This window comes from Sphaerodactylus townsendi, linkage group LG08 (genome assembly GCF_021028975.2).
Source record: "Sphaerodactylus townsendi isolate TG3544 linkage group LG08, MPM_Stown_v2.3, whole genome shotgun sequence".
Classification (NCBI taxonomy): Eukaryota; Metazoa; Chordata; class Lepidosauria; order Squamata; family Sphaerodactylidae; genus Sphaerodactylus; species Sphaerodactylus townsendi.
In genome coordinates this window covers 66,450,679-66,467,075 of record NC_059432.1, presented here as the reverse complement: position 1 = coordinate 66,467,075, position 16,397 = coordinate 66,450,679, and the positions used below count along the sequence as shown (strand labels likewise).

Here is a 16,397-nt window from a genome sequence, read left to right as displayed (position 1 = left end):
TGAAAGGGAATTATTGGGGTGGCAGATTGGGGGAGGGTGGAACAGAGAGGCTTGAAGTGAGGGAGGGCAGAAAGGAGGGTTCTGGTGGGGTAGGGTGGCAAGGTGAGGCTTGGGGTGGGGGAGGAAAGAAAGGGAAGGGTTGGGATGGGGAGGGTTGGCAGGTGAGTATTAGGGTGGGAGAGAGTTGGAAGGTGTGGGTAGGAGTGGGGATGGGAGGGTTGAAGGTGAGTATTGAAGTGAGGAAGGGTTGAAGGGTGTGGGTATGTATGGGGAAGGTAAAACTTAGATGGTTGGGGTGGGATGGGGAGGCAGGGGAGGCCTGGCTGGAGTTTTGGGGGTGGGGGAAGGGGCTTGTCAGGTGTCCAGGGGTGGAGGCCAGCCCATGCCCCGGACTCCAGCCTAGCAGGACGTGTCGGGGGAAACCCTGGCACAGCTCCAAGGAGGCCGCGAGACTGCCAAGCTCCAAGAATGGGGGCGAGCAAGCTGGGAAGCGCCCCAGCCGCCACAGAATGGTGGTAAGGGCACACAGGGAGCCCAGCAGGGGCGGCAAGCATGCTCCCGGGCAGCACAGGGGGCCAAGGTGCTGCCACCAGCCTCCAGGCTTCCTCAGGGCTGCAGCTGGCTAGACTGTTGGGAGACACCACAATGGGAGGGGGGCCAGTAGCGTTATTGCAGTATCCCTGAGCGTTATTGCAGCATTCCAGAGTACTGCGGAACCCCACTTGGGAATCGCTGTTATACCCTATTCTATTTGCTACATCAATAGTGCAGTGGGAGTACATTGAAAATTTAGATCTGAGCATGGGGAAGATGTTTCAAGGGGAAGTATTCTAACTGCAACATCACAGGCTGTAACACTTTTCCTCTGGCTGTCCTCACCCATTTCCTGGTCAAGCTGAACCTGCTTCCTTTCGTTCTCAAACGCTTTGAGCCAACGTTGCTTCTGTTCAGGCTTTTTTGCACAGAACAAGTGGACTTCCTCTGCGTCCTTACAGTGCAACTTGAATGCATTTTTTACAGTGATATTGAAGTCTTTATCTTTGCCATCTTCCACATCCAGGATCTCCATGTTGTCCATGCTGAGTCGGCTCTTATAGTAGAGGATATCACGTCGCAACAGGTCCTACAAGAAAAAAATCAGTGGGTCTTGACCTGTATCATCTCTGATGCATTATCTCTTGGCCAAAAGGACACTTTAGGTTTCTATGCACATGTTACAAACTAAAATAACATACAATTTTTCCAATAGGGATTGTTACATCAGAAAAAAGTAATATATGAGGTTGTCATCTGTATTTGTGGGTACAAGTGGAGAAATATCATAGTACCAACATCAAAGGGTTGGAATATTTTTAGGCTGCCATACTGTCCTAAGACTTCTTGAAGAAAAACACATTGGAATCAGACTCATTAAATGAGCTGTATCAATTATACAGGTGTTGCTTCTCACTCTTGGAATACTGTCTATCTTTTGGGCTACCAGGTGACATATTGATCATCTCTGAAATCAGTAACAATCATATACAATGAGGATTCTCTAAACTTCCCCAAAGTAGCTCTGATTTACATCATGAAATTAAAGCAAAGGAAGTTTGGGAGAGTTTGGGGAATCCCAACAGGAAAAGCACGTAGGAACTGCTTGATAAGATAGAGTCAAACCTGTTATATACATATGCAAAAATCCATTTGTTGCAATGTTTGGAGGAGGCCAAATAAATCAATTCTTTAACCAACAACATGCTGTACAACCAGAAATGCAAATTAAGCAATTCGACATGACTTCAGAGCTCCTTCCCACATTACACATCTAATGACATAGAAAGCATCTGTTCATTTAATGACAAAGCCATTAACAATATCTGGGAAAATGTCACGAGCAATATTAACAGCCTTCAGCTGTCACAGTGGGTCCTTCCTGTTAGATGATTTTTTTTATTAAAAAAAGTATTTAAACAATGAAATCAAGCAAATAGATACAGCAAACTGTTTCAGTAAAGTCAACAGTTTTTTCTCATTAAATTAAATGACACAACTACAGATCTTACGCAATGTAGAGTAAGACTAATAAATTTTTTTGACCTGCCAAAATAAAGTTGATATAAAATTTTATGACTTAGTGTCTTGTTAAGTCTACAGCAAGTTTCACTTGAACATACTCTAGAAGCATCTTATTTATTCATTTATTTACATAATTTATGTCATATATTCCACTTGAGGTGGCTTACAAGTATAAACATTATAAAATCACAATGTCATCATAAACGACCACTATAAAAACAAAAGAAGCCATTAAAAACAGCATAGAACAACCACCGAGCACCTTAACAAGTTCATAAAACAGCTAGAACGTTAAGCCCCTAAGTTAAAAACCTGGGTGGAAAGAGAATTTGGCTTGGTGCCTGAAAACGGTATGGAAAGTACCAGTTGATCCTCAGGGGAAGGGGGGCATTCCAAAAGCAAGGTGCCAACACTGAAAATGCCTGGTGCCTAGTTGCCATCTGTCTTCCTTCACTGATGATGGGAATCCTTCCCCAGATTCAACTCCAGATTAAAAACAGCTGGAGAACATTGTGGACTATTATTGTCAATTTATACCTAAAGGTAAGCATTATAGGTGACTTTGTCCCACAAATTAACATAATAAAATTTACAGCTTTTGTAGAAAGTGTCTAATTTGCATTCTGATTTTCTTCAGAGGTCAGCTTCTTTCTAACTTTCTAGCTGCAAAACCAACTTGTATAGATCAGATTTCAACTGAAAATCCTGTTGCATGGAAGAAAACATATTAAGGCATAGACTTTGATTCAGGATGAACTGACTGTCATTTCTACTGTGGGGGGTTGTCAGCTCTCTCCACAATGGTGAAAGATCTCCAGCCGGCAGATGCCCAGTGCTGCTCTATATGGCTTCTTTATACATCAAGGTCCTACTTCTAGCCTTGACATTTGTAGAGATGTTTCCACTTACATGCTTCATCAATAACACATGCTAGAAGTGGCAAAGGTAGAAATTCTTGCATTCTGTCAGCTGTTCACTAGGTATGAAAATGAACTCTCTTTGGCATTACTATTCCCAAATGCTTTCAGAAAGCCAGATGGTCATTGCTGAAATTCTTTATCATTCCTGTTATGTCTTTTCAGATAATTGATAAATGGTAAGCTAGGCTGACATGAAATCACGGGAACCATTATGTTAACATTTCTTAATTAATTATAAAAATTGACAGTCTTAGCAGGAGATATACGTATAGCATTGAGGCTCGACTGTTTTTCCAAAGTTGCAAGGGTTTCCACCTGTGGAGCATGACTTTCTCCCCTCCTCCTTTCTGCTGCAGTGGAGGGAGAAAGTTGCACTCCATGGCTGGAAGTTCTTCCATCTATAGAAATGCTCCAGTGGATCCAAGACAAAGTTTTATGTTTCAATGTTCCTTGAAAACTCTGGGAAGAGATATAAAACATTAAATTTACTCTTCACTACAGTCTTGTGAGCTCCTTCAATGGCCTTGCCAAACTCTCCGTATCCCACAAGAATCTTACACAGTTCTGAAGAACCTTTACCTGGCTAACTCAATAAACCAAATATTTTTAGAAAACCTGCCAGCCCCTCCACATCAAGTACAACCTCTCTGCTTAAGTATCCTTCATTATGCAAGATTTCCATGGCAACTGAATGGATTTGATGCCCACACTTGCATCAGCTGCATTCTCTTGGAATAAATCCATTCAGTGATCTTGCATCAACTATTCCAAATCCCATGAGTATGTGGGTCATCTCAATTTTTCAACACACTTTCTCAAAGACTTGAAAAAAGGTTATTTGGATGTGAAATCCTCTAAGTTGGCTCGAGAGATGAAGAGTAAATTTGGAGGAACTTCAGGATTCCTATGGTGCTCCCAATGACATAGTCAAGACTGTAACAGGATTGTAAGCAATCAGAACTGGGTATAGCAAAATGGACAGACTCTCCTTTCAAATAAATAATCGGTCAGCAGAATATTACCAACAAATATGGCAGCCGTGGTCAGAATATGTTTCCACCACATATGATGTGCTAGTAGATCCAGTTTAAATAACAGGAATATCCGGCATGATTGAGCACATAGGTAAAAGTTAAAATAATTTTTTTTAATTTAGTATAATGAAAAATGACCAATTCTTATATAATTTAAGAATTTTGTTTTTAAGTCTCAGTCTCTGAATAGAGCATTATAGTTGTTTTTACTTCTTCTTTAGCTTAAAGAATGTCTAGAATAAAGTATTATCGTTCTATAGGTTGAAAGATGAAAGAGAGTGGAAGCCAGGGAGGGGAAGGGGAGCTAGGGAGAATTGAGTAAGGGATAAGAGGGGAAGAGACATCGTGGGATACTATGAAAGATAATGAATGATAAAACATATTTTATTAAATTGTATAGTACCCACTGAACAAATTACTGTAATAAATACATCAATTAATTTTTATTTTCTGTAATTAAGACCTTTATTAAGATATGTATCTTCTTTCACTTACATCTTTTCTTCCTTTTGAAAGCAATATATATATAAAAGATATCACACACACACACACACACACACACACACACACACACACACACACACACGTGTGTGTGTGTGTGTGTGTGTGTGTGTGTGTGTGTGTGTGTGTGTGTGTATAAAACATATATATATTTAAAAAACTGGGTATAGGATAGCCTAATTTGTTCCCAATTCATCAGCAACTTGCTTGGTTTATCTGAGCCTGAATATGATTCAAGCGAGGGAAGGTAGTAATAGGTACCAGTTTTCCTGATCTAACTGATGTTAAGTGAGTGTTAGGTACCAGTTTTCCTGATCTAACTGATGGTAAGTGAGTGTTTTTCCCTCATTCCCTTTAAGTTGATTTTTCTTTCATATGAAAATCCACTGCCATCATCCAGTGCATATCATGAAGTTCCATGCTTGCCAAATTTGTGGTTATTAAATCATCCAGGTAATTTAGAGGGCATAAACAGTGTTCAACTGAAGGAAGGCCTACTAAAATATTGTCAGTTTATATTTTATATATCAGAAGACATTTCCATATAATTTGCTTCAGTCTCAGCCTGGTATTACCTGATGTAAACATTAGGTATTTGGGCAGGGGCCATTTTAAGCTGTCTGATTTAGAAAAATGCCACGTCAAGTTTCATATTTTGAGGGTCAAGACACTTTCTACTCAAAACAGCACTTGTTCCTTCCAACACATTTTAAGTGGTGAATTTAGGGTGCCTGGTGGTCTAGGGTGCTTAATAAGACTCACATTTCCTCCAAACGTTTTCAAAAGCTCCTCTATTACAATGGTTGGAAATGATGCCACAGGATCTTGGACTATTAGTATCCATAGGCTAAAAAAAAAAGGTTTGCTGAGATCATGTTAAGTTAGCTTCAGCATGTAAGCAGTCAGACCCTTCCTCCTGCTAAGGCATGGGGGTCAAAGTGCTCTGAGCAGACCGTTACTTACCATGTCTGCACCCCATCCCAACAATCAATCAGTACACAAGAGACTAGCCCAGGCATTCTCTTGGGATCTAAAGGGTCATCAAGCCTCCCCTATCTTTTTGTTGGAACCTTGGAAAAGCAATCAAGTATTTGTCTCTGGCTTTCCTGCCAGCTTACCTCATACTACCTCTGGACTCATTCTGGAGTGTCAATATTGGTCCTTTGGTCATTCATAGCGTATATGTATTCTGGATCCAGGCATGCATTCCCACTTGCTTGTGAGCTCTTTCTTTTGCTCCTGGAAATGCTGATGGTTTTTCTCTCCATCGCTGCTTTCCCATCCCTTTGTCCCTTTTCCCTTAGTCAGCTCTTGTATGCTTTAACTATTTAGATTCCTTAATAAAACCCATTTTAATTGCACAACTGTCTGCTCATTTGAGAGTTTTTACCCAGGACTATCCTAGTATACATAAATTATTGGTCCCAGTCAGCCCTTCTTGCTCATTGTCTCCAGCTAATTCCCCTGACCAAAGTAGAGACTGCCTATGTAGGGTAACACTACCTTTGTTGTTCATACTCTCAAATAAAATCACCTCCAGAGAAGAAATAATGTTAACTGGAAAAAATAAGGTATAGGATGCACTGATTTGGTCATTTATTTTCCCAATGTTCCTTAAAGAAGTTAATGAGAGTCTGTTCTAAAAAAAACCCTCATGTTGGCAGTCACGAAGATTCCTACAGCAAAATAGATGGGCTTTTTCTCATGCTCTTCCTCTGATGGCTCCACTAAATCACATCCAGTATTTGTTCTCTTGATTTTCAAGCATAATGGTTCACCCATCTTGGAGATTATTCTCATGAGATGCACAGACCGCATTAATTAAGTGTTCGTAGGTTCAAGCACGAAGAGGGTGAGATCCACTTACACTGCCATAAAAAATTAAATGCCTTTTATTATTTTTTTTCTTCTCCCACATTCTTGGGTTGACCTTCTATCATTTCTGCTGAGATATGCCCCTGAATGACTGCCATATATGCAGTTGGAAACACTGTTAGAATTAATATGTTCATACAACCATAGAAATTGCGCTGCTTTTTAGAAAGAACGTGGGTGGCAATTCTGACAGATTCTTTCAGTAGCCGTCCGTTATCGTATAAAAGCTAAATGCCTAACTTTCCTTTGAGACCACAGGAGATTTGTTCACAGCAGGGCTCCTTCTTTGACTGCCTGTTCAGAAATGCACAGAAGTCCAGCATGGAAGGAACTAAGGTCATGTAGGCACATTTGCAATAATATATCCTTTCCTTGATTTATATGAACAGTGACATTTAAATGAATGCTATCGCCTTCACACCCTGGGTTGCTCTTTAGAGGAATGCTTGAAAGCCAAGTGCAAAGCACCGTCTCAAAAGGTATAATTATGCTATCACCAGGCATGTAAGCCGGCAGAAGCAGAGTTGGTGCTGATTTGCTTAGCTTACCTTCTTGCAGCAGACAAGCTGATGATCAAAGAGGAAGAACATTCTCTGATGGCTCTTGGCTTGAGGCTGGGAAATTTTAGTTAATTCTCCAGAGTAGATGAGTTCAGAACTCTTAACAAGGACATCTTCACCCTGTCACTCACAATACAAGGGACATGTTAGGTTTCCCCCCACAAAGATGAAAATGAATAGTGATCTGGCTCACTGTAGGGATACTCTGGAGTCTAGCAGGGGATTTTACCAGCCTCTTAGCCTTGAATCATCAAACGTTTCCCAGATAAAACACGTTTACATACATAAGCTAGCAACCACACGTTAATACGTATTGTTGAAGGCTTTCCAGGCTGAAATCAACTGGCTGTTGTGGGTTTTCCAGGCTGTGTGACACAGCAGCTACAAGTTAATATCCCAAATTAGCTTTTTGCACCACAGGCATTTCAATTCCCATCATTCCTCAGGGGCATTTAAAAAAAAAACACTGCAGTATAAACAATCATGTGTAGATGTGATGATCCTGGCCTGGTTGAAAAAGCTACTGACATTTTTAAAGGATCAGCTCCATTCTGGGGAACATTCTCACCTAGTGTGCAAAGTAGCCAATCACACTTGATTTATGTGTTCTTTGACTGCTACTTGGGAAGATGCACCTGGCTTGTAGAATTCAAATAACTCCAAGAGTAGAATCATCCCTTATAACTAAAGGGTTGTATCCTGCAGATATTCCACAGAGAAAAGAGAGAGGAGGAATAACCTTGGCCAATTCTCCTTTTCACTGTAGCCCCCAGTCTGTGTAGCGTTTCCTCTGTGGGGACCTCCCGCTAATTTACTAGTTCCAAAGGGGCTGCTATAGGAAAACAGGGTGCTGGGAATGATTTACTTGAACTAGTACAATGTCCATGGGATATAATTCATATTCTTTTATGTGCTGAATTCCAAGTGACATGATTTCTTAATCGTTTTTCTAACCAACTGTCCTGTGCCTGCCCACTGACTTAAATGAAATCATGGCATATGTAACCGGCAAGCAGATACTCTGGTTACAGATTTTTACCACAATCCAACAGTGAACATTCTTAAGAACACTGGTTTTACTAGGATTAAATGCTGGCCAATATGTGGTAATCTTAAGAGAAGAAGCCCTCTCCTTCATTCAGCATGGCTTGTGATGCTATAAGGCAGAAATTTCCCATCTCTGCCACTAGCTGATAGATCTGCTGCTTGGGCTGGATCTTTAGAATTCAGCATAGCAACAGTGAGTCATATCATTTCAGGGTCTAACATACAAAAACAGTACTAAAACAGATGGAGCCTAATTCAATCAAATAGCATTTTAAAACAAAACTGGGCAGATTAGCTACAGTCAATGCATTTCTAAACAGAGACAATTTCAATACAAGAGCTTTTCAGCTTCAATCCTAAGTACATTTGCTTGAAAAGAAATCCTGCTAATTTAAATACAATTTATTCCAAGTAAGCATCCATAACATTGCAGCTTTATAATGTGATTGTCTTTCACACTGACGCTGAACAAATACCACAATGCTTAGAAACAGCTTAGCTAAAAAGCAGGTTTACTGTAGTTTCATTAGTCAGCATTACAGAGAGTTATGATTTTAAAAATCTATTAATTTGTAGTTACCGGTAGTTTGTTTTTTTCAAAGGGAGATAAGCATGAATCAATTTGGGACTGGGGCACAGCTCTTTCATAGGGGAACATGTAGGGCTTTCTTTTTTTTTTACCTCCCAATCCTCTATGGAACTCTGCCACTCAGCAATTTTGTCTATGTTTTCCAAACGCCTCTTCCTTTCATTGATGAGCCGTGCTACATTTTTCATGGCATTTAGAGCATCTTCCACGTCTTTAAAATCCCTAGGGTTGAAACAGATTCCTTGAGACATGTCAACATTGGATAGCCAAAATGGGAAGGGGACAGGCCGCTACTGCAAAGCACAGAGACTACTATACAAATCTGTGATGGTTGGGGTGTGTGTGTGTGTGTGTAACATCAACCATGATATGAAATATAGCCGATGTAATTACAGTTGGCTCCTATTAGCTTTCCTGTGGGTACAGAGTGGAGGAAGAACACTTTTTGAGCCCCCCCGCCCCATCCCTGGGGATTGTGGCAGCTGTGCAAATGAAAATGCACATTTGATGGGACTACAAAAAGAAGGGGAGTAAAAAAAGATTACGCCTCATCATTCTTGTGTCAACATAAAAACTGGCAGGCTCTACCCTCAGAGGCGGAGCTACCAGGAGGCAGGGGTGGTGGTGCACGTATCCTCTATTTGTTCTTTCTGTCACCCCTAACAAATAGTGGGGGGAAGTTCAGTTGATAGCTAAATAAATGGCAGGAAAGACCTGTAACTACCACCCATTGCTGGGTCTGCCATTTTTTGCTTATGCCTTGGATAATTTTTGATGCATCAACTGCAGAATGATCCCTCCCACACCCACACCCTCTCCCTTCATACACACACATCTGCAAGATGTTTCCTACATGATTTTCCATCAAGTCCCTAGAAAAAAGCTGCCTGTCTGTGACCTTGAAAGGCAGCTGATCTGCAGGACTTTCCCTGGTCTCAGACAGTTACCACATGCTGTAACAAGGAAAGGATACCTACAAAACTAATGGGCCCTAGATAATCTCATTGCCTTGAGCTCATTAAATAAGTCTGTTGCTGCCTTCTCCTTCTTGCTGCAGACTTAAAAAGATGATCCTGAAAAACTGGAAAATCCTCTGAAATAGCATGAAATGAAGCACAAATTAGAAGTGGAAATCAGTGGAAATTGTCTCCTCCTGTGTCACTGCATAAATTCTACTTGCACATGGAGGGGTAGTTTATGCGGATCCCTTCTACTGCAGCTTTTCCGTGCTATATCTCATGCCATTTTTGAGTGTCTCCCAACCCTCAGACGTTGCTTGGGGGTGAGTACAAGAGGCTCAGCTAAGGCAGCAAAAATTAATTTGGTAACTGCACTGCTAGCAATTCTCCAGTGCTGTTGTTGTTTTTGCCAGTCAAGTCATAGCCTGTGGGTGATCCTGTGGGATTTTTAAGGCAAGAGATTTTGGACATGGTTTTCCATTGCCTGCCTCTGCCATTGGTAGAGGTCTCCCATCTAAATATTAGCCAGGGTCAGGGCTAAGTGCGTGATCGGTCTAAGGTTACCCAGCTAGCTTCCTGGTACTAGTGGAGACATGAACCTGGATTTCCCAGGTCCTACCTAGTCCCAACAGTTTAACCACTACACTATGCTGGCTCTCCCAGCTCTATTCCTGATCTAGCTTGTCTTTTAACAGTTACAGTTTCAGGGAAAAACTTGTTCAAATGTCTGTAGGGGACTTTTGTACACTATTCATAACAAAGAGGGAATGGGCTCAGTTGAATGCACCCCCTAGGGTTGACTCCTAAGTCCTCTTTACCTATGTTGAGGGTTCGTGTACTTCAGCAGTTCTGCAAGCTGCAGTGGGTACTTGCAAATTTTCTGCACTGGAGTCAGGAGGAAGCCATCCAGAGATATGTCAATCATCTTCTGAAGCAGGCGACAGGCTTCAAAGAAATAGACATACTTGTTCACTTTGGTGAGTCGGGAAAGCTCTGTGCAGGCATTGGGGTGGTTGTTACAGTACTCAGAGTAGATCTGGAATTCATTTTGCTGAATTGGAAGACAAAAGGTGATATTATAAGAACATAAGAAGAGCACTGGTGAATCAGACCAATGGTCCATTTAGCCAGGCATCCTGTTTCACACAGTGGTCCACCAGCTGCCCTGAATAACTAACAAAGAAGACACAGAGGTCAAGGCTTTCCCATGATGTGGCTTCCTAGCATTGGCATTCAGAGATTCACTGTCTCTGGATGTGGAGGTTCCTTTTAATCAGCATGGCTATCTTCCATGAATTTATCTAATCCCCTTTTAAAGTCATCAGTATGTCCTCTGAATGTGAATTCTACAGTTTAATTACTCATTGACCCATTACACATAGACTGCTTACCTCGGGCTCTTCAGGGACTCTTCAACGTACAGTGGGCTTGCAGAGAAGTCTCCTCATGTTTTTCTGTTTACATTTGAGGAGCCATTTAAAGCTAGCTTGCTGGTCTCAGTGGGTCTCTGCAGCTTTTCCTGGTTTTCTTAACTCTGCCCATCAACTCCTCTTAAAGGCAGATTTAATCACACCCATAATTGCAAGATAAAAGGCTTTTAAATTGCATTTAAATTACAAGGACCTTTAAAAGTCCTTTAAATTGCATTTATATTGATATACCTGTGATAGTAAGTATATCAATATTGTAGCCCCCCAACATAACCCCCCTCCTAAAGGAAGAGGCAAAACTATTCCCTTGACCACTGCTGAAGAAGAGAACCATGAGCTAGATCCCTCTCTCCTCCACCCCCCGTCCAGAAAAACTGCTGCAGCCAGGGAAATTGTTTTAAAATACAGTCTTGTTTGAGATAAAGTTGTAAAAAGTTTTCCTGATCATCAGGGAGGGAGAAGGCAGAGCAGAAGAAGTGGAGTCGGGACAAAAAAAGAGCTTGTGTTGTTCCTTTGCAAAAACCCAAGAGAGAGGCTTGTTTAAAAAATAAAAGCTTATCTGAAAGGAAGTTTCAGTAAAATGCCCTCCAAATCATCGGAGAAGGCAGAAGTAGAGCAGGGGAAATGGGGTGGAGCCAGAAAGTGACCCTGCTTGTATTAAGTGTTTCTGGTAGAGTGGCTGAGCACAGCCTGCTCAATACCCTGTTTGTTCCTAATGCTTCAGAAAATTTGATTTCTGTATCTAAACCATTGAATGCTGGAAATGAGATTGTGATGAATAAGGAATCATGCAGAATTTTTGATGATGAAATTAGAGTGGAGTATTTGGTAGAAAAATGTGGACCCTACTTTTATCTGAAGGATGTTGGAAACTGCAAAAGGGAAGTTTTTCATGAGAGAGAAAAGAGTTGCTCCCACACAAACTGCCATTATGTCTGGCACTCAAAACCTGGCCATAGGCATGTGGACTCTGTTAAAAAGCATATTTTGGACTGGGTTTGAAGTTGAATGAATGTAGTAAAAGCAAACAGAGATGTGAAATCTGTCTTAAAGTGAAGTCAACTGGTCCCAGCCACTCCAAACAATATGAGGCAGTGGAACCTGAATTCTTGGAGAATGTGAACAGTGATAGGGCTACCAGTGCGCCCCTCTTGGCACTGCTAAATATATGCTAACTTTTATTGATAGCGCCAGTAATTTTGCTTATGTTTACCAAATCAGGTCCAAATGTGCCTGAGAAATTCAAGAATTATGTGGCAGCAGTCAGAAACAAGTTGGCAAAGCTCCACAGATTTTGTACACAGACAATGGGACTGAATACAGTAACAGTGAGTTCCAAAGATACCTGAAGAATGAAGGCATACAGAATGCCAGATCAGTGGTATATACACCAAAGCACAATGGACTTGCTGAGCATTTCAGTAGAACAATTATGGAGACTGCACATTGTTTGTTGATGCAGACAGGACTGCCTGACCCTGCTGGGCAGAAGTTGTAAATACAGTTGTAAATTTACCTCCACAACAGAAGCTTATGCAAGGCTATTGGGAAAAGTCCATTTAAAGTGTGGGCCAATAGGAAGCTTAGCTTAAGACACTTGAAAGCTTTTGGGCCAATAGCCTATGCTCACATTCCCAAGGAAAGAAGGGGAAAACTGGACCCCAGGGCAAAACTTGGGATACTGGTTGGTTACGACCAACATTCAAAGGGCTATTGTATTATGAATCCTGAGATCTTTGAAGTGGAAGTGTGCAATGTTAAATATGTAGATGTAAGCAATATCTGAAATGCTTCTGGACAGGATGACTCCACAGTAGAAGAAACCAGGCATGATGCTGAGGTCACCTTCACAGATGGGTCACTGGGCCACCTGCTGGGACTGCAACTCAATTAGATGCTCCCCAGTCAAAGGAGGCAGCAGGGGAGGCCAGGCCAACTGAAGGAGAGACCACTACTACTGTGAGAAGATCAGAAAGGACTACCAAAGGAATGTTTCCAAAGAGGCATACGAATTCTGCCTGCTATGCAAATGTGCAGAACCAAATGTGCAGAACCACAAGCTGGGAAGAGATGATGATGTTACCGCTGCATGAAAGGAACAAGTAGATGACAGCAGTAAAGGAATAACTGGACTGTTTACAAAAGAATCAGACTTGGACACTCACCAAGTTCCCGCCTGGAAGAAAAGGTCAACCCCTTATTGTGTGACAACCCACAACTGGTGAGGGTATATGGATACTTATTGGGGCGAAGATAAATCTGACAAGTCAACAAGTGGCTATCTCTTCTTTTATGGAGATAATTTGACCAGATGGACTAGTCAAAAGCAGACAATAGTTGCTAGATTGAGGCTGAATGCATTGTTGAGGCTGAATGCATATCTGCCTGCAAAGAGCTGGAATGGATCATACATCTTCTGAAGGACTTTGGCGTAGATGCACCCGCACCAATCACCTTGTTTGAGGACAATCAAGCTTGTATCGCTCTGGTGAAGAGTGAAGGCATCAAGAAAGGAAGCAAACACATCATTATCAAGATTGAGTCTGTGAGAGATAAGCAACAGAAAGGATTTAATGATATCCAGTACTATCCTTCAGAAGAGATGGTGGCAGACATTCTTACTAAGCCACTAAATCAAAATGAAGTTTGAGAATCTGTGTTTGAATGACGTGTCACTAACACTTGAGAAGGATTTGTTGGTATTTGCAAGTGTCTGTCACAACCAGTCATGAAAATGTTAACTATCTGCTATCTGCTCATGTGTAAACAGGATGTTGAGGTCACATTCTAATGAGCTGACCTATTGATTACCTATTGGCCAGTTGGATAGCCATTGCTTACAAGTTTATGAGCACATATATCTGAAGTTAGAAAGTTAACTTGTTTTGTCCTCTCAGTTAGTTCTTGCCATGTGCTAAGACAACTGTTACTATGTTACAGTACAGTATAGTATTTACTGTTTTATATCCATATTACCCTACTGTTTTAGCTAGTATACCTTTATACAGAGTAACTCACCAGTATTTGGGTCTTTATTGGTATCTGCTAAATTCTGCTAATAATGTATATCAACCAACACTAAGCCATGAGTGAACAATGGGGAATTGAGGCAAGTGCCAAAGCTTTGCCACACCAGTTGCTTTTCTTAGGGTTCCAAGTTCCTCTCCCTGAACCTGTGCTTTTGTGCTCTTTCTGTTGATGTGTCTGTCTTTCCTTCAGTGCCAAATGCCTCCTGGTGCCACTCCGAACATTTATTACCTTTTGGGGGGCCCAGTGTCAGCCTTTGCCCATTCTAAAAATGAACATTTTAATTGCCTCTAAAATTAGTACCCTTCCGCTATCTGCTTGGTATTTGGCAGGAAGCATCCTCTGGGTGAAGAGTGTAGTGCTCAGAAATTTCATTCCAGTTGGATACAAAATGAAGACATTGCTGCCAGAAATGGTTTTTGCTCTTAATTGCCTAGAAAACCAGGACCCTTTCTGAAATTTGCCTGAAATTTGGCAGGAAGAGCCCTTGGAGGAAGAATACGTCCTTGAAAATTTCATCCTAATTGGATGGGAAGCAGACAAGGTACAGACAATTATATGCATTTCCCTTTAAAAACTGATCCCCATTGAACCAATGGAAAAAGAAAAGGTAACAGACAAATTAATGCCATATTGGAAAAAATTAAAATAAATACAAATATTTTTTAAAAACGAAAGCAAAAAATGCACATCCAGTTTTCATCTCTTATTACTCTCATCTGAACACGCCAATTATTGTGTTTGAATTGACATTGGGCGATATAGCAATCAAAGTGTGATGGCTCATTCACACACGCAAATAATTACTTGATGCCAGAGCCAACCAATAATTGACATGCTGGAAGGTTCTCATGTAACCCAGTGTTGTTATGATGAAAGAATACCTCAAGACCAGTTCAGGCACAATATTATTCACTGGGGTCTCTAAATATAAATGTATAGCTTTGCCAATGCTGTGATGTGCAACCCTAGGCAAACATTGATCAAATATTAGTCAAATATTTGTGAAATTAATATGTCGCATTCACAATTTAAATGAGAATTACTCTATGAAGTAGAGATAGCTGTACCATTTGCTGAAATATTTGTAGAAGAAAAATTACCAAATGATTTCTAATCCTTAATTAAAGAATAGATATTTTAAAACAAAACTGCTGGGTCTTTTATTTAGGAAGCTCAGATTTTAGCTTCACAACATCACTGTGAACTAGGATAGTTGAAAGAATGACTTGCCTCTTCATAACTTTTACCTCAGTGGAGGATAAAAGAAAATAGAAACCTGAAAGAGAACTGAGGAAAGCATTGTCTCCACCTCCTAGGACATGTGACATTTGGGCAGGAAGAGTTCCCCCTCCTACCCAAGGGGAGGAGGAGAGAATGCTGGGATAGTTCTAACAAATTATTTTACAGATGCTAGTCAATCTCTTCTGTGGCTGGCCTACATCTGTGCCTGTGCAGATCCCATGTGGGACAGCACAGAAGGTCACATCTACAAAATACATGATACCACTGCATGAATGACTACTGAAATGAGTGTCAGCAACAAATAAGAGAGCAACTGATACATCTCAAGAAAATGACAGCATGACAGCACCCTGGTTTGGGCTTAATTGTCCTAGTGTTGTGAAACACCAATGCTACTGGCTACAGATGCTTTTGATATAGTGCAAAGACATAGACACCAGCAACAAAAAAGAGAAGACGGAGATTTGGACAGCCCATGTCTAATCAAATGATGCTCAAGTTAAACCTGGAATCTAGGGACAGCTTGTCCTTTCCTAATTATAAGTGCTGACATTGTGTGTGTGTGTGTGTGTGTGTGTGGTGAGGGGGAGGGGTCCTCAACTTTCCAACTTTGCAACCAGCTCATGGCCAAGAAGTTCTACGTCTTGGGAGTTTTTAGGCAAGAGATGAACAGAAGTGGTTCACTGTTGTCTTCCTCTGCATAGTTCCAGTCTTACTTGGTGGACTCCCATCCAATTATTAACCTGCTCAGTTTCAAACTCTGACAAGATCAATAAGTCTGAGAGGTTAGAGCTAGCTCTGCCATATTTGAAAGAATAAGAAAATGCAGTTATATGGAGCCTAGGGAATTTTTTTTTAATCAAGTTGATTATACAGTCCATCTTTTATTGTACACAAAATATCCCCACCACTGCAGTCCTTCCGTTCATCAATTGCCTTCAGGAATGTGTGTGTGTGTTAAATGCCACAGGCATAAGTGGGTAAATACACAATTTAAACTAAGGGGGGATCAGTTCACACAGTACCAACAGAAATTATACTGAAGGCTAGCAGCAATAGCTGTCTACTTTCAAATGAAGTCTTGTGGATGTTTTGTACTGCACAGGATTTTTATCTGTGTTGTTATGAGTTTGTTTTTCAGGTACATGGTGG

General features: G+C 41.0%; 1 protein-coding gene across 1 annotated transcript in view; it reads right to left on the bottom strand.

The window, feature by feature from the left end:
• LOC125437562 overlaps positions 1-16,397 on the bottom strand; it is a 178,156-nt gene that overhangs the window by 4,476 nt on the left and 157,283 nt on the right. The window contains 4 exon segments of the mRNA XM_048505244.1: positions 880-1,123; positions 6,937-7,068; positions 8,677-8,806; positions 10,362-10,594. Coding sequence (XP_048361201.1) covers positions 880-1,123; positions 6,937-7,068; positions 8,677-8,806; positions 10,362-10,594 — 739 coding nt within the window.